Source organism: Macrotis lagotis, chromosome 2, assembly GCF_037893015.1.
Source record: "Macrotis lagotis isolate mMagLag1 chromosome 2, bilby.v1.9.chrom.fasta, whole genome shotgun sequence".
Taxonomy (NCBI): domain Eukaryota; kingdom Metazoa; phylum Chordata; class Mammalia; order Peramelemorphia; family Peramelidae; genus Macrotis; species Macrotis lagotis.
The window spans coordinates 155523842-155545703 of record NC_133659.1 but is presented as its reverse complement, the minus strand read 5'-3'; the positions used below and the strand labels follow the sequence as shown (position 1 = coordinate 155545703).

The 21862-nt window shown below is 36.9% G+C and overlaps 1 protein-coding gene across 2 annotated transcripts in view; it reads left to right on the top strand.

Moving 5' to 3' along the window:
* Positions 1–21862, top strand: part of PGBD5 (piggyBac transposable element derived 5) — a 174633-nt gene that overhangs the window by 142108 nt on the left and 10663 nt on the right. For both annotated transcript variants that reach the window (XR_012475765.1, XM_074223037.1), the window contains exon 5: positions 4300–4497. Coding sequence is in view for 1 of the 2 variants with exons in the window: in XM_074223037.1 (XP_074079138.1) it covers positions 4300–4497 (198 nt within the window). In the remaining variant the exon portion in view is untranslated. The remainder of the gene's footprint in view (positions 1–4299; positions 4498–21862) is intronic.

The following is a 21862-nucleotide window of genomic DNA, read 5'->3' as shown; positions in this document are numbered from 1 at the left end:
GGCCTAGCATATCCAGAGTGCTATTTGAGGTACTGTTATTTACCAGAACTGTTATCAAAGCTTACCTGCAATTCATTAGCATAGATAGACTTAGAAGTCCAGGGTCATCTCTGTGGCTAGATGAAGCATTGGAGTAGAAGGGATTCCATGATAGAAATGAATACTTCCTTCACTAATACAAATATAGATTATCTGAAAGTATTGGATTTTTTTTAAAAGAGAAAACTATCTTCTTTCTGATCACCTCCCTTAGTACCTCTTCTTTCACCAGTTTCAACTATAGATTGGAAGCCAAATAGTTTTTGGCCAACTTATTAATTGTATATGTGATTTAGCTTCAGGTTCCTTGCAGAGAAGGCCAAGTTGAAATGCTATGAAAATGTCATCTTCTGTGGGGTAGTCATGAAATAGTCTTATGAGCTAATTTCAAAAGCAAAGCTACCCCAGATGCACATGAGTGGACTGAATTGTTGTGGAGTCATCAGTTTTCCAGAGTGTTCATAGCATGACTGATCTGTTTCTACGAAGGGAAAGAAGCAGGAAACCTTACTGAGAATGAGACTATTGAGCTAAGTTTGGAACTGTGCTGGCTCACTCAATAACCCAGAAAACTCATTAAGTGGTATCTGATGTCCCAACAGAATCATCTCTGCCCTCAGGCTTTGTCACAGGTAACATGTGATTGGTATTTTTCATAAGTTTTAGTGGAAAGAATGCTGGCTTTGAGGTCAAACATCCTAGGTTTGAGTTCTGGTTTTACCATTTATAATCTCTGTGAAATAAATTGATAGGATTGTTGAATTATTAATTTGTATAACTAGGTGGCTCAGTAGAAAGATTTCCAAGAAGATCAAGTTCCTGAGTTCAAATCTGGCCTCAGATACTGACTAGCTGTGTGACCCTGGGCAAGTCACTTTACTCTGTTTACCTTGGTTTCCCCACTTATAAAATTAAATAGAGAAGGAAATGATAAACCACTCCAGAATCTTTGGTGGTATTTTTTTTGCCAAGAAAACCCCCAAATAGAGTCACAAAGCATCAGACACAACTGAAAAAATACTGAATAAAATTATCAAATTAGAATTGGAAGACATCTAGAGGGCCATTTAGAATCTCTTGTCCCCATTTCCCCATCTGTAAAATGAGAGATATCATAGCCTCTTAGATTCAGAACTAGAAAGGATTCAGAAGCAAAAACTGAGGTCCAAGGAAGGATAAATTGCTTGTCGAAAGTCACCCAAGTAATGAGCTTCAGGAGTGAAATTTTTACTTGGCTCTTCTGACTCATGAATCAATGCTCTTTCCAGTATACAACTGCTCCATGTTTAGATGAGATGACTTCCAAGCTCTAAATGGATGGTCCTATATACTAGCTTCAGTGGTTTTGGTGGGATACATAGGATTTCCCTCAGTGAATCAGATCATAAGATTTAAAATCTGATGTTTCTAAGAGAAGGCTGGGAAATAGGTCAGAATATTTCAGGTCTCTTTTGGAAAGCCACTATTCAGCCCTTTACTGAGAAATCTTTCAATTAGATGTACAACCTCTGTAGCCTTGGGTGAGAAAAGAATGTCCCTGAAGGCTTTGTTCCTGCTGGGGAACAAATAGGACCCCTTTAAAATAGGTTGAGCCAACATGCAGATGCAACTGTCCTCATCCACATATAGGAATATGAAGATGAAGACACAGACTGCTTGGTTTGGCTTTTGTCTTTCCTCAAGCATGAACATGGACCCCATTTCCATCATGTCTGAACATTTTTCAAATAGCTTCCAGCTTTGCATAATTTGCAGGAAAGCACTCCTTATTAGAGAAGAATAATTTACCCTTATCTCCTGAATACTTTAAGTCATTAAAAATATTTCTAACTGATATCATTTATCCCCTCTTTTTCCTACAAAAGTGGGAGGAAAAATTATTCTGGGTAAATTACTAACTGCTGTTTTATATACATACATATATATATATACATACACATACACACATATATATGTAAGGGTATATACATATATGTGTAAGAGTGTGCCCTGGATTCACTCTCACTCTGGGAGATTTGGTAAGACCTGTTGAAGAGGTTTGAACAATGATTAAACACTCATTCACTCTTACTTTTAACCAACAAGCTTATTCATACCTCCATCTCTGCTTTTATCAAATGCCTACCACATATGACAAGCTTGGTGGGAGGGAGGGAGGGAGGAAGGGAGGGGAGTCTTATTAGAATAAGAAAAGAAGCAAACAAGCAAAATAAGAAGCATAAATAAGAAGCAAAATAATTTTGACCTCAAAATTAATTGAGGGAAGGAAAAATTCCTGAGTAGGTTTTTTTCCCTTATTTTGTTTTTTAAGTTTCTGAACTATCAACTATTGAACCTAAAATGATCATTCAATCTTCAGTAATCAAAGGAGAAAAGAGGGATATAACAACAAAATAACTAACAGTTATATAGTACAGGTACTGTTCTATTTTATAATTATTATCTCATACAAATATTATCTTAATTATTATCCCAAATTCTAGTGATGAGTCAGTCTAAAGTCCCAAAGGAGAAATTGTAGAGGAACAAGTAGAATCTAGAAACTTGTCTAGAGAATATAGATTTAGTTTCATAATAATTGCTTTCATTGTTGGTTTTTCCATGAGATAGGTTGGTATTCTCCTCTTCTCACAGGTCAAGTAAAAGCTGGAGATAAAGCAATATGCATAAGCTAAAATAACATGTACTCATTTACACATCTTTTTTTTCTTTCTAATTACTTAAATAGGCTCTTAATAAATACTTGCTAAATTTAAATTAAATTTTAATAGGAAACCATCTTCTCTCATATTTACCTAGTTCTATTCAACTATTACATCAAACTCCTCATGTTTATAACCAACTTCATAATAGTGCCTAAGGACCCCTGTCCCACTGGGCTTTGCTATTTCTGTGAATGGAACCAGCATTCTCTCGGGGCTCCTCACTCATCCAGCCTTTAATTTTATTCTGTCTTGAATTGTAATTTAACTGCTTCTGGTAAAAATTAATCAGTCTGGTATAATGGCTAGAGACCTGGCCTCAGAGTCAGGAACAGCTAGATTTAAGTTGTATATCTGATTGACCTGGAGCAAGTCCCTGAAACTCTCTAGGCTTCAGACATGGAACTGACCAGCACCTATAGAAGGCCTTTCATTGGGAAATGCTCTGGATTAGAGGTGTCAACAAATAGTCCCATAATAACCCTGAGAACAGATTAAAACATCATTGAGAAACATTTAACAAAATAAATAAAAATTAAGTAGAACATAGATAATGTTAATATGTGATTTTTTTCAAGTCAAAATATACCAGAGATCCTTAGGTATGGATTAGAAATGGCCAACTACAATTTCTACTTGAGTTTGACACAACTAACTAAAATCACTAACATTATAGGTCCAAGCTCTTTCTGTCTGATAAAGTGAAATAGTTTCACATTTCTGATAAGAGTTTGGCTTCCTGACCCCTCAGGCTCACTTCCATTTCTAAGGTTCTATGAGTCTCAGAAAAATTCTGTCTCAATAAAACTATAAGTTAATTAAAGTACAGGAACAATGACTTTTGCCTCTGCTTGTCCTCCTCAATACCCACTTCAATCTTCTGCATATAAAAGCTCTACTTATTAAACTATAAGTACTCGTTGAATGAATAGAATTATGTTTCCAGTAGACATCTTGATACCTCTTCTTAACTCCACATCCAATCATCAGATTCTGTTGTCCTTTTTTTTCTTTTTTTGCAATTGTTACCACTCTGGTCCAGCTCCCCCATCATTAATACCTGAATTCAATTCAATAAGTATTTATTAGCCACTTATATATGTAATACACTGAGCTAGGTTTTGGATTCAAAGGCAGAAACAAAACATTAAGTACTTTACATTTATCTTATATGATCCCCCCTACCAACCTTGGTAGGTAGGTTATTTCAAATGATCCCCATTTTACAATTGAAGAAACTGAGGCAGACAGAAGTTAAGTAATTTTCCCAGGGTCAAATACCTAGGAAGCATATGAGACTGGATTCAAATTCAGGTTTTCCTGATCCCAGGCCCAGGATTCTATCCACTGAATCATCTAGCTGTCTAAAATTACATCTGGAATTTGAAGATCTCAATTCAAATCCTAGCTCTGCTACTTTCTAACTAATTGGCCTTAGGCAAGTCACTTAATCTTTCTGTGCCTCTGTTTCTTCATCTGTAAACTAATGTAAACTGTAAGATACTATAATGTATATACTATGTATATTTTTTTAACAATTATTTTTCTTCCCACTCAGAAATTTACTGCTGTGGATTGTTGAGTTCCCGAAAAAGTGACTGCACTGGCCTACCTCTGTCTATGCTGAATAATTCGGATTTCCCCCAGGTTCGAGGACGATACCGAATAAAGATGAAAGGAAATACATCTCTGATCTGCTGGTACAACAAAGGGCCCTTCCGTTTTTTGACAAATGCCTATTCACCAGTTCAGCAAGGTAAGGGGGACCAATCATCTCACTCTTCTTCACTGGAATAAGCCAAGGAGTCAAATGGAAGAAATGGAGAGTGGGGGAGATTTTGATGATCTAAGGGCAAACTGCTGACAAAATGAATTTGGAGGTTTTTATAAGAGGTATAGTTTCCATTCCTGTAATCTTTATAATCTACAAGTTTGGGGTTTAAAATCCCTAGTCCTCTCCCTCTGGGTGATGGAAGTTTCAAAATTATGAGCTGTAGACTTGCTGAAAGGACAGTACCATGGGATTTTTTTTCAGGTGAATTAACAGTCTTCATTGAAATCTCCTTGTTTCACATGGATGTGGCTAGGAATCACAGAATGGCACATTGTCATGTTTCCTTCAACATCTTGGAATCTGTGAAAATCTATCTTAATTTAAAAAATAAGAAAATCAGGGCGGCTAGGTGGCACAGTGGATAGAGCACCGGCCCTGGAGTCAGGACTACCTGAGTTCAAATCTGGCCTTAGATACTTAATAATTACCTAGCTCTGTGGTCTTGGGCAAGCCACTTAACCCCACTGCCTTGTAAAAAAAATAAGAAAATCACCACCCTCTGCTTTCCTACATCTTCAGAAGTAAATTCCTGCTTTGGGTTAAGAACCAATTTGAGGGGCGGCTAGGTGGCGGGATGGGGCCGCTAGGTGGCATAGTGGATAAAGTACTGGCCCTGGAGTCAGGAGTACCTGAGTTCAAATCTGGCCTCAGACACTTAATAATTACTTAGCTGTGTGGCCTTGCCCAAGCCACTTAACCCCATTTGCCTTGCAAAAACCTAAAAAAAAAAAAAAACACACAATTTGAATCATTTTTCCACTGACTTCTCATTAGGATTTTTAAAAAAATCTACTCATACCTGAGAAGACACTTTAGAAAAAAGTCAGTTACTTTCAAATCTTTCTATAGATCAAGTTTTATGAAGCTATGAAAAGGAACAAGACACATGAAATATTATTTACTAGGTATTACAGTGGATAAAGGGTCATACTCATCATCCTGAGTTCAAATCTGTCCTCAGACACTTACCAGCTATGTGACCCTGGTCAAAAGTCACTTAACCCTGTTTACTTCAGTTTCCTCATCTGTAAAATAAACTAGAGAATGAAATGGAAAACCACTCCAGTATTTCTGGAAAGAAAACCCCAAATGAGGTCATGAAGAATCAGACACAACTAAACAACAACAACTTCATAAAGAAAGTATTTTAAGGTGTGTGTGTGTGTGTGTGTGTGTGTGTGTGTATGTTTGTGTGTGTATGTGTGTGTGTGTGTGTGTGTGGTTGTTGTTCTGAATTTACTACCTTCCCACTGATTAAGAAATGCTGTCAAAGAATATTTGCCAAGTTTAGGGTTAAAAGATAAATAACACATCAATAATTATTAAATACCTATGATGTGCCAGACCCTGTGCTAATAATAAGCACTAGAGATACAAAAAAAAAAGCAAAATACTGTCCCTGTTCTCAAGGAACTTACAATCTAATGAGGAATACAATGTGCAAAGAAAAATATATATAAGCTTTATAGAGGATAAATAGGAAATAAGTAAAAGAGAAAGCACAGAAATTAAGAGGAGTTAGAGAAAGTTTCCAGTATTATCTGGGATTTTAGTTGGACTTCAGTCCTTCATTCTGTGTGTGTGTGTGTGTGTGTGTGTGTGTGTGTGTGTTTCTTAACCTTATTGTTATTTGTATATTTCTTTGTAGTATAGTGACTATAAATTTTCACCACTGGAGTTAAAATGGATCAGTCTAGCCACACCATCCAAGCTTTATTATAGATTCATAGATTTAGAACTCCCAGAGATCTTAGAGACTATCTATTCCAATTTCGTCATTTTATAAATGCAAAAACTAAGTCCCAGGAAGTGAGGTTACTTACCAAACCTCTCCAAGATAGGAGGTGGCAGAGCCAGAATTCAAAGCCAGGTCCTTTGACTCCAGATTCAACATGCTTTCTCTACTACCAATAGAATATTGACAGGATTGTAGTGTCTACTCTCAAGAGCAGAAGTCAGAGAAATTAGTAGAAATGTTGCCAATTAAAGGAGAGGGAGATGAGAATATTTGCAACTTTAGGTATATCTACTGCCCATGTAGCTTCAGTGCTTGGGTGTCCAGGGTGTCTTCCAGGTATATGATAAAGAAGTTTGTGAAGTTTAGGGCAGAGAAGGCTGAAAATTAAATATGACAATGGGAGAAGGAGCTGTCAAAAATGAAGGTATTGTGAGGAACCATAGTTCTGTAAAGAAAGAGAACCAAAAACTATGCCTCTGGGGCTACTGAAGTCAAGAAACCAGAATAACAAAGAGTTGGAACTAGAAAATAAAGTAGTGCCATTCTCCCATGACAAGAACAAGAATATTGCTGTGGGAAGAGGAAAAAGCTCACAGGTTGATTCTAAACATGCTCAAATTCATGTGTGTTTGAGGGTTGATGCTGAGGTACCCATAAACTTAATAAAGCAATAATTCATTCTGGCAAAGTTCTCTCTCTCTTTGTTTGTGATGGGTTATGAGTCATAAAATCCCAAACCCCAGCATCTCATTAAACTTTAAGAATGACCGTGAAATAGCTCCATGCCTAATTTCCAGCAGGAACCAAGATGAAAGAGTTGCAGCAGAGTATTCTCAGACAAATCATTTCTATGAATATATCAAATTTGCTGCTAGCCAGTCCACCATTATTTGATATGATATTTCCAATGTTGTTTGTCTATACATCACTAAATAAGGGAAAGAGTAAAGATTCCTCTTTTTATTAAACACCTACCTACTATGTTCAAGCACTGTGCTAAGGGCTTGACAAATTGTATCTCATTTCATCTTCACAATGATACTGTGGAATCTGAAGCAGACAGAGGTTAAATGACTTTCCCAGGGTCACATAGCTAGGAAGTCCAAGGCTGGATTTGAACTCATGTCTTCTTGACTACAGGTCCAGTGCTTTATCTACTGTATCATGCCCCTTGGCAAAAACAACTAGATTATTCATGCTAAAAAGTAACCAGCTTAATAGGAAGAAAAATGACCATATCAGTTTTGTAGAGTGTAGACAAAACAATCCACTTTCACCAATACAGCTTTTACCTCTTTCAGGCTTTGTGATATGCAGAACCAGGGAGGTGTAGTGGCTGGAGTGTTGGAATTGTGTTCAGAAAGACTTCAAATCATCTCTGATCCTTCCTGTTATTGTGATTCTGAACAAATCACTTAACTTCCCTGTACATCAGAAAGTCCTATTTCTAAGCTACAAAGCGTTATGGTCCAGTGAGAATAACTATGGCTCTTGAGTAAGAGGGCCTGAGTTCTAATCCTTCTGTCTGATGCATGTTACTTGTATGACTTTGGGCAAGTCATTTCAATTCCCTGGGTCCCACTTTCCTCCTCTGCAAAAAGAGAGTTAGACTAGATGTCACTTGAGATCCATTTCACCTTGAGACCTATTATCCTAAAAGAAATAAATAGTGGTCATCTTCTTTAGGATAGATCAAACCTCAAATGCTTTGAATGTTGGGTGAAGGGAATTCCATGCTGGATACCAGAGATTGTAACCCAAGTTGTCTGCAGGTGAAGAGGTCAAAATGTTTTTTTTTTTCCTGCAAAAGAAGAGAGATTTAAAAGAAAAGGATAAAAAGGACGACTATCTCTTGACAAGCTCTGAATTAAAAAAAAAAACCTAAAGGGAAAAAACTAGAAATAGAAACTGCAAAAGAGAAACCACGTGATCCAAGTGTACCAAAAGAAGACAAAAAAGGAAATCACTGTTGCTATGAACACCAAGGGAGGAAATGAATCCTAAGAGACAGAGCAGGAACCCAAGAGAGATTTAAAAATAAATAAATGGGGCAGGATCAGGTGAGGACAGTTTTTAACATGAGATTTAAAGAAAGAAAAAGCTACAATGAAATCTCTAAGTTCATGGTCTTTATAATGGTGGACAATTCTTTGAGGTTATGTGGTGAAAATGCTCCACAAATTTAAGATCAAAGAGGAAGAAACATTAGTCCTTTTTTTTAATCAATTAGGATTAAGTGACTTTCCCAGGGTCACACAGCTAGTAAATATCTGACAAAAGATTTGAATTCAGGTCATTTTGGCTAGTGCTCTATCCACTAAACCACATAGTTGTCCCTAAGAAGCAATCAATCTTATAGAAAAATAAAGTATTAGATCAGGAAGAAAATGTCTCAATCATCCAATTTATTTCAGAGTTAATAATATATAAAATTAATATAGTGATTTAAGATGTTCTGAGTGCTTTATCAATACTGTACAAATTAATAAATCTTGAACAGGACAGCGACCTTCAGAGATAGATACTATAGTTATGCCTGTTACACAGATGAGGAACAGGTTGAATGAAATTAACTGAGTTGCCCAGGACCATATAACTAGTGCCTTGAGATAAGATCCAAAGTCAGGTTTACTTTATTCCAAGTTCAGTATTATATTAATAATAACATTTATAGAGTACTTATTATGTACAAGACACTGTACTAAATGCTTTACAGTATTTCATTTGATCCTCATAACTTTGTGTGTAGTTATTATTATTTTCTCCCATTTTACAGATGAGGAAACTGAGGCAAACAGAGGTGAGATGACTTACCAAAGATCAGTCAGCTTATAAAAGTCTGAGATCAGATTTGAACTCTAAACTTAAGTACTCTATCTATGGTGCCAACTAGATAGAAGAGGAAATTATTTATTAGAATGCAAAAATTGTTGGATTTGGATTTGGAGGTTGTTGTTATTGAGTCATTCAAGTGTAATCCTATGGACCATAGCATGCCATTACTGGGTTTTCTTGGCAAAGATAATGGAATGGTTTGCCATTTCTTTCTCTAGTGGATTAAGGCAACCAGACTAACCCAGGGTCATATAGCTAGTGTGTGTCTGGGATCAAATTTGAACTCAGATCTTGCTTACTTCCTGATTGTGGATTTGAATCAACAGCTTTCCTACTTCAGGAGGATCTAAGCAAGTCTACTTACCAATTTGGGCTTCCATTTCATCATCTCTAAAACTGTAATAGATAAGATTTTATGGACCTTCTGGGTCTAAAATTATGACGATCTGATACATAACCTTAGGATTTACCCAGGATCGCATGGTTAGTGACTAAGCAGGAATCTAGGTCTCTTCTACACCAAGTCAGTGTCCTTACCATCCTAACTACCCTTTGTTCTGTTCAGAAACGATTAATACATAGGAGAAAGACAAGGTCTTCTGTCTTTCTAGTTAGCTATGAGCTGGATCCAGCATGTAGAGGAAAAGTCTTCCTAAATCTCAGTTAGACTACTGGAAAAAACAATGAAAAAAATAACTATAGACATGAAAACACCAAGAGACTTGGACTTAAACTTCAACTATCAATGATTTTCCTTGGCAAATTCTCAGCAGCTGATTTTAAATCTCAGACTGTTCTGCCCCAACCTCTGATCAATGCCCACATTGCTTCTGGGTATGTATGTTTTCCCCAGTAGAACTGAAAATTTATTTTCATGGGTGGTTAGGTGGCACAACAATTGAATGCCAGTCCTGGAGTCAGGAAGATCTGAGTTCAAAACCAGCTTTAAGTACTTAGGAGCTATGTGACCCCTGGCAATACACTTCTTCTCTGTTTGCCTTCATTTCCTCATCTGTAAATGAAGATAATAACAGCACCTACCTCCTATGGTTTTTGTGAGAATCAAATGAGAATGTTGGTAAAGCTCTTAGCACTTTAATAATAAGCGTTCTATAAATTTTATTATTACCATTGTTAATGTTTTAATATTAGCCCAAGTTAAATGGAATTGGTTAGGTAAATTTGAAGCATACATCCATACCTACAAGTCCCCTACACACACACACACCTGTGCATACAAACAATGAAAAAAATCAAATTTCAATAAATTTCAAAGCTAAATATAAAAAATAAGCTAACTAGCTGTGATCATTTACAGAACCAAGCTTCAGAAAGTATTCACTGTAGCAGAGGAAAAGGAAACCCTCACAGAGGTGTTGAACATCCGTAGACTTTCAGAAATATTTTTTGCTGCTGACTGTCATGACACCCTTATCAAGAGCAAAATCATTTTTTTTGCTTTATTTCTAGTTTCCATTTTGATCCAGTACTCTCCTATCAAAGCAACAGTATATTGAAGCTTAACAGATTTAGGAGACTAATGAGAATACAAATCATTTCTCTATGAAACTGCCAGATTCAGAATTCAGATTCAGATTCAGAAATGTATGGAATCTAGTAGAAAGATTTAGGCCAAGTGACCAAAGCAGTGAGATGGGAGATGGATGAGGTGATGAGATATAGTGGAGGTCATTTACTTACACACCACACATACATACACACACACACACACACACACACACACACACACACACACACATCCAAGATTAAAATCCTCTAGTAGGGATTCAGAGCCCTTATTAACCTACCGCCCCCCCACACCTTCCCAGTCTTTTTAAACTTCCCCATCCCATGACAGGCTCTGCTCTTCAGTAAAACTGGCTTCCTTGCTGTTTCTTGAACAAGATTCTATCTTTTGACTCCAGGCTCTATCTTCCTACTCTGAAGTAATGATACATTTCTTAATGTTCAGTCATTTATCAGTCATACTTGATTCTCCCATGGCAAAGTACTGGACTCATTTTGCCATTTCCTTCCCCTGTTCAGATGGGGAAACTGAGGCAATCAGGGTTAAGTGACTTGCCCAGGGTCATACAGCTAGTAGGTGTCTGAGACCTGATTTGAACTTAGGAAGATGAGTTTTCCTGACTCCAGGCCTGGCACACTAACCACTGTACCACCTCATTGCCCTAACATTTCATAATAGGGCTGGATTATTTTTGGTTAAGGAGATCTGTCCATACAAATGAGACTTAATTTAGAATCTATATAAATTAAAATAAGCACCATGGAATAATGATAAAGAACTGTCTGAAACCAGAAAATGTTTCAGGTCCCATCTGTGACACATACTGGCCATCACTTAGTCCCTTAGTGTTCTAAGTAATACTCTGAGACAGAATTTAAGGAAACATGTTGACCTGCACTAATAGAGAAAACTTTCTCACCCAGGAATTCCCAGGACCTATGAAATCACACTTCCAGGTCCTATGCCTATATATCAAAAGAAGACCAAGTAAACTCAGGAGCTATCACTTCCAGGATAAAGTACAAGCTGAGTCTTAGGAAAAGACCATATTTAAATTAGAAGGACTGTTAGGTATCACATACATTATAGAATCTAGTATGAACTTTTATTATCAAAAGTCTTTGGTTGAGAGGGTAGGATCCTAGGCATCGGTATCCCAAGGTGGGAGGATTGATGTATGGGATGTTCAGGGAGAACTAGCACCCCTGGTGTGAGGGCTTCCTGAGCCCCTTCCAAGTATGCTCATCCATCTTTGGTGTACATGTGATCCACCTCTCACCTGTGGCCCCAGGAAATTATAACATTCATAGTGGTCTCATCCTGGTGGATAATCAATGGGCAGCAAACCCACCAGTGAATTAGAAGCATGTAAAGATTTCCCTCAGAGGAATGAGTGGATGAGAAATTGTTCCAAAGGCCATGAAAGCAGTTGAAGCAGGCTCTGTTGAATGCTTAGAGCTTGGATAGACATCAAAGATACCAAGGTTATCTCCCATCCTGGGCCATCAGTCTTCCTGACTTCAATGACTCTGGAAAAAGGAGTGAGACTGACTTGAGAAAGTTTGGTCCTGCAATCTCATTCTTATTCTGACCATGTACTTTTAAAGGGAGCTAAAGGTGACAAGTAAATAGAGCCTAGATTCAAGAAGACCTGAGTTCAGATCTGGTCTCAGACTCTTGTCAGTTGTGTGACCCTCACAAGTCACTTAACCCTGTTTGTTGTCTCAGTTTCTCCATCTGACAAATGAGCAGAAGAAGGAAATGGTAAACCACTCTATTATCTTTGCCAAGAAAAGCCCCAAATCATTAAGAGTTAGACAGGACTGAACAACAAAATATTCAAGCACAACATTGTGAAACAAAGCCAAAAAACTCAGAAAGTGACCCAGATTTTGGAGATACAAAGACCAGAATTTTAAAACCTCTGCCCTCTAGGCTTACGGACTATTGGAAAGATATAACTTAAAGCATTTTGAGGAAAAGAGAATGGCAACAGCTAAGAATAATGAAGGATTTGACACTAGGAACTGGCAAGAGACTTATACTTTAAAGGAAACTAAAAATTCTTAAGAGGCAAAGTAAAGGAAAAACCATTGCAGGTTTAACAGATGGCCTGGAAAAATGCAGAGATGAGAGGTAGAATACTGAGTACAGGGGAATAGACAGCAGACTAGTTTGATAAAATGTATTGTGTTTGTGTGTGTGTGTGTGTGTGTGTGTGTGTGTGTGTGTGTGTAAAAAGTTTGCTGATTATATGAGACGCTTTAAAAGACTTTTAACAAGGGACTTCCAGCCAAGATGGCAGAGAGAAGACAGGCACAGTTCTAAAGTCTCCTGATCTCTTCCCCATCTATCACATGAAACAAACCTCTTAAAACAAATCCGACTGACAAAACCCAGAAATAAAAGCCAGGAGAAAGAACAACTACCTCAGCATTTGGCTCCGGCAGCAGCTTTGGCCGATTTCCAGAGGGTGAGTCTGGGCTCAGAGGGAGGATCAGCCCCAAATCAGCCAGATTAACAGCTGAATTGAAACCAGGAGTCGGAGGGCCCGAGAGCTGGACCTGCTGGATCAGAGGTGGGGCTGGACGACAAGGGCTTGGGCTGGCGGGGCAGCAGAGGTGCTGGTGTTGGTGCGGTCCCCCTGGAGCTTGGGGATGAGGCTGGGGGGCGAGTTCTGGTGCAGGAGTACTGCTGACAGGATCCCTGGGCTCCTCTGGTCTGAGGATCTCTGAGTCCCATTACAGCTCAGACCTCTTCCCAGAGCAAATAAATGCAAACTACTTCTGCCTCAGGCCCAGGTGTGTGAGCAGAAGAACCAGCCCAGCTGAGGAATGATCTCAGACCAGGGTAAAGCCCACCATTGATTGAAGGCAAAAGAATTCAATAGCTCCAACTACTCCCTTCAAGCAAAGGGAGAAGGCCTCAGCCAAGGTCACAGACACTCCAGAGAGAGAAACCAGCACCTCCTACTGGCCAGCCAGAGAAACTGCACTCAGGGAGTAAAACCTTTAGCAATCCCAAGCCCCCGTGAACCAGCCCCCCCACAACTCAAGGTCTTAGCAAAATGAAGAAGGGTCAACGGAAAGGGGGATCCATAGAAAAATTCCTGGAACGGAAAGACCCTAACTCAGAGAGACCTGGAACCTCTGAGGAGAATACAATCTGGTCTCAAGCACAGAAAGACTTCCTTGAAGAAATAAGGAAGGAGCTTAAAAATTTGGGAGAGACAATTAATACCTTGCAACAAGAAAACAAAACCTTAAAAAGTACAATTGGACAAATGCAAAAGGAGAATAAATCTCTCAGATCATCAATTGGACAATTACAAAATGAGAATAAATCTCTCAGATCCTCAATTGGACAAATACAAAATGAGAATAATTCTCTCAGATCCTCAAATGGGCAAATGCAAAAAGAAATTAATTCTCTTAAAACCTCAATTGGTCAAATGGAAAGCTCTTTCAAAAGTAGAACTGAGCAATTGGAAAAGGAGTTGCAAAAGGTTAATGAAGAAAATTCCCCCCCCCAAAAAAAAGAATGGAATCTACATAAACTAATGACTCCATGAGACAGCAAGAGTCAGTTAAACAAAATCAAAAAATAGAAAAAATAGAAGCAAATGTAAAATACCTCATCAACAAAACCACTGACCTAGAGAATAGATCGAGGAGGGGCAACCTGAAAATTATAGGACTTCCTGAATACATTGAAGAGAATAAAAGCCTGGACTTAATATTACAGGATCTAGTGATGGAAAACTGCCCTGATATCATGGAATCTGAAGTCAAAGTAGTTATTGAAAGCATACATTGATCCCCACCAGAAAAAGATCCTAAAATGAAAACACCAAGGAATGTTGTGGCCAAACTCCAGAACTATCAGATAAAAGAGAAAATCCTGCAGGCAGCCAGAAAGAAGCAATTTAAATATCAAGGAGCCACAGTAAGGATCACTCAGGACCTGGCTGCATCAACATTAAGGGATCGAAGGGCCTGGAATGAGATATTTTGAAAAGCAAAGGAGCTTGGAATGCAGCCAAGAATCTACTTTCCTGCAAAGTTGAGCCTTCTCTTCCAGGAAAAAAGATGGACATTTAACGAACTAGAAGAATTCCAAAAATTTCTGATGAAAAGACCAGAGCTAAACAGAAAATTTGGACATTAAACAGGAGGTTCAAGAGACACATGAAAAGTTAAAAAAAAGGGGGATCAGTAAAGAAAAAAAATGCAGTCCAGTAAGTTGAAACTGGCTATATCCCAGCATGGGCGGGGGGGAAGATTCTCATAAATCTTGAGAATTGTAACTGTAACAGAAAGAATACACCTAGCCAGAAATGATGGACATTCATGACCTATCCATGAGACTGCTATCTAAATGGGATGTAACTGGCTTTAACCCCACTTGGGAGAAAGACTGTAATAACTCTCAGGAATTTTGACTCTATTCAATAGAATATACTGAACTAGAAGGGGCAGACACTCAGAATTTTCTATGACTTAGAATGATCTAAAAAAACACTACCTCCTTAAAAAGGGGGACAGGAAAGAGATGGGAGGAGGGAGGGGATTGAATGGAGTAAATCTCATTACACTAAGAGGTACAAAAAACCTATGGTAATAGAGGGGAAGAAGGGAGCAGAGGAGAAACACCTGAATTTTCTTCTCATCAGACTTGGCTTAAAGTCAACCTATACATACTCAGTTAACTTATAAAACATCTAACCTTTCAAGTATTAAAAGGGGGAAAGGGGAGGGGGGATGGAGAAAGGGAAAGGGAGTGGAGGAAAAAGGGGGAAATAACAAAAGGAAGGGAAGGGGAAAAGGGAAAGAAAGGGGAGGGTGTGATATAGGAGGGCAAACACACTGAAGGGGTGGTATTCAGAAACAAAATACTAGGGAATATGTATAAAGGGGGGAAGGGGGGAAAATACAAACAGAGGGAAGATAGCACAGAGGGCAATAAAGAATTAGTAATCATAACCTTGAATGTGAATGGGATGAACTCTCCCTTAAAACATAATCAAACAGCAGAGTGGATTAAAACCAGAATCCTACAATATGCTGCTTACAAGAAACTCATTTAAAGCAGAAAGATACATATAGAGTAAATGTAAAAGGTTGGAGCAAAATATATTTTGCTTCAGCTGGAGTGAAAAAAGCAGGGGTAGCAATCCTTATCTCAGACAAAGCAGTTGCAAAAATAGATAATGTTAAAAGAGATAAGGAAGGAAACTTTATCCTCCTAAAAGGTACCATAGACAATAAAGTCATTTCAATATTTAATATATATGCACCCAGTGGGACAGCACCCAGATTCTTAGAGGAGAAGCTGAAAGAACTACAGGAAGACATAGACAGCAAAACTCTACTAGTGGGAGACCTCAACCTCCCACTATCAGATCTAGATAAATCAAATCATAAAATAAACAAGAAAGAAGTTAAGGAGGTAAATAAATTGTTAGAAAAATTAGATATGGTAGACTTATGGAGGAAACTTAATGGGGATAGAAAGGAATATACATACCTTTTTCTCTGCAGTACATGGAACTTATACAAAAATTGACCATGTACTAGGATGTAAAAACCTAATGATCAACTGCAGAAAGGCAGAAATAGTTAATATATCTTTCTCAGATCACAATGCAATAAAAGTCATATGCAATACTGGGCCAAGGAGATATAGACCCAGAACAAATTGGAAACTGAATAACCTCATTTTAAAAAATGAGTGGGCCAAAAAACAAATTATAGAAAAGAATTAACCATTTTATCCTAGATAATGATGATAATAATAATGAAACAACATACCAAAACCTATGGAATTCATTCAAAGTGACTCTCAGGGGATATATTATAGCTCTAAATGCTTACATGAATAAATTGGAGAAAGAGGAAATCAATGAATTAAACATGCAACTAAAAAAATTAGAGAAAGAACAAATCAAAAATCCCCAATTAAATACCAAATTAGAAATTCTAAATATTAATAAAATCAAAAGCAAAAACTATTGAATTAATAAATAAAACCAAAAGTTAGTATTATGAAAAAAAACCAATAAAATTGATAAAACCTCTGGCCAATTTGATTTAAAAATGAAAGAAAACCAAATTGCTAGTATCATAAATGAAAAAGGTGAACTCACCACCAATGAGGAGGAAATTAAAGTAATAATTCGAAATTATTTTGCCCAACTCTATGCCAATAAATTTGATAATCTAAGTGAAATGGATGAATATTTACAAAAATATAAGTTGCCCAGGTTAAATGAAGAAGAGATTAAATACCTAAACAACCCTATCTCAGAAAAAGAAATTCAACAAGCCATTATTGAACTCCCTAAAAAAATCTCCAGGGCCAGATGGATTCACAAGTGAATTCTACCAAACATTTAAGGAACAATTGGTTCCAATCCTATATAAACTCTTTGGAAGAATAAGGAAAGATGGAACTCTGCCTAACTCTTTCTATGAAACCAATATGGTACTGTTACCTAAACCAGGAAGAGTTAAAACAGAGAAAGAAAATTATAGACCTATTTCCCTGATGAATATAGATGCAAAAATCCTAAATAAAATCTTAGCAAAATGATTACAAGTCATCACTAGGATAATACATTATCATCAAGTAGGATTTATTCCAGGAATGCAGGGTTGGTTCAATATTAGGAAAACTGTTAGTATACTCAATTATATCAACAACAAACCTCAGAAACCATATGATCATATCAATAGATGCTGAAAAAGCTTTTGACAAAATAGAGCATCCATTCCTATTAAAAACACTAGAGAGTATGGGAATAAATGGACTGTTTCTCAAAATAATTAGCACTATCTATTTGAAACCATCAACAAGCATTATATTCAATGGGGAGAGGCTAGAGGCATTCCCAATAAGATCAGGGGTGAAACAAGGGTGCCCATTATCACCACTACTATTCAATATTGTATTAGAAATGTTAGCATCAGCAATTAGAGAAGAAAAAGAAATTAAAGGAATTAGAATTGGGAAGGAAGAAACAAAACTCTCACTCTTTGCAGATGACATGATGGTTTACCTAGAGAATCCCAAGAAATCATCCAAAAAACTACTGGAAACAATTAGCAATTTTAGCAAAATTGCAGGTTATAAAATAAACCCTCATAAATTCTCAACTTTTCTATATATGTCTAGCAAGAAACAGCAGGAAGAGCTAGAAAGAGAAATCCTATTCAAAGTAACCTCAGACAACATAAAAATATCTGAGAGTCTATTTGCCAAGACAGACTCAGAATCTTTTTGAAAACAATTATAAAACACTTCTCACACAAATTAAATCAGATTTAAATAACTGGGCAAATATCAACTGCTCATGGATAGGTAGAGCTAATAGAATAAAAATGACAATTCTACCAAAACTAAACTATCTGTTTAGTGCCCTACCAATCAAAATTCCAAAAAATTACTTTAATGAGTTAGAAAAAATTGTAAGTAAATTCATATGGAGAAATAAAAAGTCAAGAATTGCCAGGAGCTTAATGAAAAAAAGTGCAAAAGAAGGTGGCTTAGCCCTACCTGATCTAAAATTATATTATAAAGCATCAGTCATCAAAACTGTTTGGTATTGGCTAAGAAATAGAGTGGTGGACCAGTGGAATAGACTAGGTGTCAAAGCAGGAGATGATTATAGTAAGCTGCTGTTTGATAAACCCAAAGAGATTGGCCATTGAGATAAAAACTCCCTCTTTGATAAAAATTGCTGGGATAATTGGAAGTTATTATGGAAGAAACTTAGATTAGGCCAACACCTCACACCCTTTACCAAGACAAAATCCAAATGGTTACAGGACATAGACATAAAAAACAATACTATAAGCAAATTAGAAGATCAAGGACTAGTCTACCTGTCAGATCTATGGAAAGGGGAGCAGTTTATGACTAAGGAAGAGTTGGAGAACATTACCAAAAACCAATTAGATGATTTCAATTACATTAAATTAAAAAGCTTTTGCACAGATAAAACCAATGTAACCAAGATCAAAAGAAATGTAGTAAATTGGGAAACAATCTTTACAACTAATGATTCTGACAAAGGACTCATTTCTACAACATACAGAGAACTGAGTCATATTTTTAAACCAAAAAGCCATTCCCCAATTGACAAATGGTCAAAGGATATGCAAAGGCAATTTACAGATGAGGAGATCAAAGCAATCCATAGCCATATGAAAAATACTCTAAATAATTAATTATTAGTGAAATGCAAATTAAAGCTTCTCTGAGATACCACCTCACACCTCTCAGATTGGCCAATATGGCCAGGAAGGATGATGATCATTGTTGGAAGGGTTGTGGGAAATCTGGGACGCTACTACACTGTTCCTTCACAGAATTCTGTAGAGCTATTTGGAACTATGCCCAAAGGGCAACAAAAATGTGCATACCCTTTGACCCAGCAATACTACTACTGGGTCTGTACCCTGAAGAGATGAGGAAAAAGGGTAAAAACATTACTTGTACAAAAATATTTATAGCAGCCCTGTTTGTGGTGGCAAAGAATTGGAAATTAAGTAAATGTCCTTCAATTGGGGAATGGCTTAGCAAACTGTGGTATATGTATGTCATGGAACACTATTGTTCTATTAGAAACCAGGAGGGATGGGATTTCAGGGAAGCCTGGAGAGATTTGCATGAACTGATGCTGAGTGAGATGAGCAGAACCAGAAAAACACTGTACTCCCTAACAGCAACATGGGAGTGATGTTCAACCTTGAAGGACTCACTCATTCCATCAGTGCAACAATCGGGAACAATATTGGGCTGTCTGCAAAGGAGAGTGCTATCTGTATCCAGATAAGGAGCTGTGGAGTTTGAACAAAGTGCAAGGACTATTCCCTTTAATTTAGAAAAAAACAGATATCTTATTGTCTGATCTTGTTATCTCTTAGACTACTCTTCTTTAAGGATATGATCTCTCTCATCACACCCAATTTGGATCAAGGTACAACATAGAAACAAAGACTGATAGAGTGCTTTCCATGGGGGGGGGGAAGCAAGATTGGGGGGGGAAATTGTAAAATTCAAATAATATCTTTAATAAAAATAAATTTAAAATACTTTTAACAAAAAGTTATTAAAACAAACAAAAATATTTCCATTTTTTTCTGGCTTCTATGTGGATTTTTAAAAATAAAATCCCATTGATAATCAAAATATAACCCCAAAATAGTTCTAAACCTATGTCCAATCACAAATTCAAGGTCATATTTGTACAAAAATATTTATAGCAGCACTTTTTGTGGTGGCTAAGAATTGAAAATAAAAGCAATGCCCATCCAATTGGGGAATGGTTGAACAAACTGTGGCACATGATTGTAACGTAATACCATTGTGCTGTAAGACACGACAAGCAGGATGATTTCAGAGCAACCTTGAAAGACTTACATAAACTGATACAAAGTGAATGAACAGAACCAGGAGAATGTTGTACACTGTAAAACAATACTGTTCCCTGAAGCACTGTGAATGACTTAGCAATTCTCAGCAATACAATGACCTAAGACAATCCCAAAAGATTAATGATAAAGCATACATCTTCCTCCAAAGAATTGAATGATTGAATATGCAATTTTTCACTGTTTCTTTATTTTTTCTTTTATTCAAGTCTTCTTATACAAAATGACTAAAAGAAATGTTTTACATAGTTGCACACACATTATATATACATATATATATATATATATATATATATATATATATATATATCTGCTTGCTTCTTGTCTCAAGGAGGAGGGAAAAGAGGAAGAGAGAGAGAATTTGGAACTCATAATTTTTAAATAAAAATGTTAAAAAATAAAGATCAAATTAAAATAAAAAATTTAAGGCAATTAATTAGATCAAAACTAGGTTAATTAGGTAAAAAATTAAAGATTAATGGGTTGCATTTATGTAAATCATAAACCATATTTTGGTGTCAAGATAGTTTAGTTTAATGCCTACTTATTCAGTTTGATGTATGATCTCTGGAGACAAAATGGGTTTCTTTGCTATAATGGAAGTATTTGTTGTTTACTTGTTTCATTGCATCTGACTCTTTGTAATCCCATTTAGGGTTTTCTTGGCAAAAATACTGATGTGTTTTGGCTCTTCTTCAGCACATTTGACAAATGAGGAAACCAAGACCATTAGGGTTAAGGGACTTACCCAGGGTCACACAGGTAGTAAATGTGTAGGGCTGGATTTGAACTAAGGAAGATGAGTCTTTCTGACTCCAAGCCCTGCATTCTATCTACTTCTCCACCTATATATATATGTATATATATATATATATATATATATATATATCCTGAAAAAATATATCATGGGGGCAGGGGAGAAAAACTTTTTGGAACTAAAACATCAAAATGAGCAAAGTTGATGAATCTCTTATTTTTGTTTATTTTTATATCCTATTTGTAGGGTCTGTTTGTGTGTGTGTGTGTGTGTGATAGTAGAACACTAATTTAAGAGTCCAAAGACTTGGATTTAAGCTTTGGTCTGTAATGCTTTTGGAATATCACAACCCCTCTCAGCCTTGTTTCCTCATCTGTAAAATTGGAATAATAATCCTTGCAAGAGAAACAGAAGTTCTGAATGTCTTTCATGTCATAGACCTTCCTCTTCCTTTTGGCTGTCTGGTGAAGACTATGAATCCTTTCTTGGAATAATAGCTTTCAAATGCATAAAATAAACTATATGGAATTCCCAAGGAAACCAAAGATTAGTGAAAACAAGGATTTTTTTTCTCATTCAAGTTCACAGACCCTCTGCAATCTAGGAACTTCTTGAAAGTCTGCAAAGTCCAAATTAAGAACCTTTGCTCTAACATTGTAAGTTGCAAAAAAAAAATATGCAATGTTCTACATTGATGAAAAAATGTTCCCTCACTGAGAGTTTCTTATATGGATGAAATCCTAATCATAAATGAAAACAAAAGTCAGAGAGAAAGAGAGACGGGGGGGGGGGGGGGGGGGGGGGGGGGCGGAGCCAAGATGGTGCCATGAAGGGATCGAGTCTTAGGAGCTCTCTCATAAAAACTCATAAACTAAGGACTCTAATTAAACTTTCGAGAGACAGAACACACAAAGGGACACAGTGAGGCAGTTCTCCTACTCAGGGTAACCTGGAAAAGAGCAGAAAGGCTCTGCTCCCCGGGGTCAGAGGGGTGG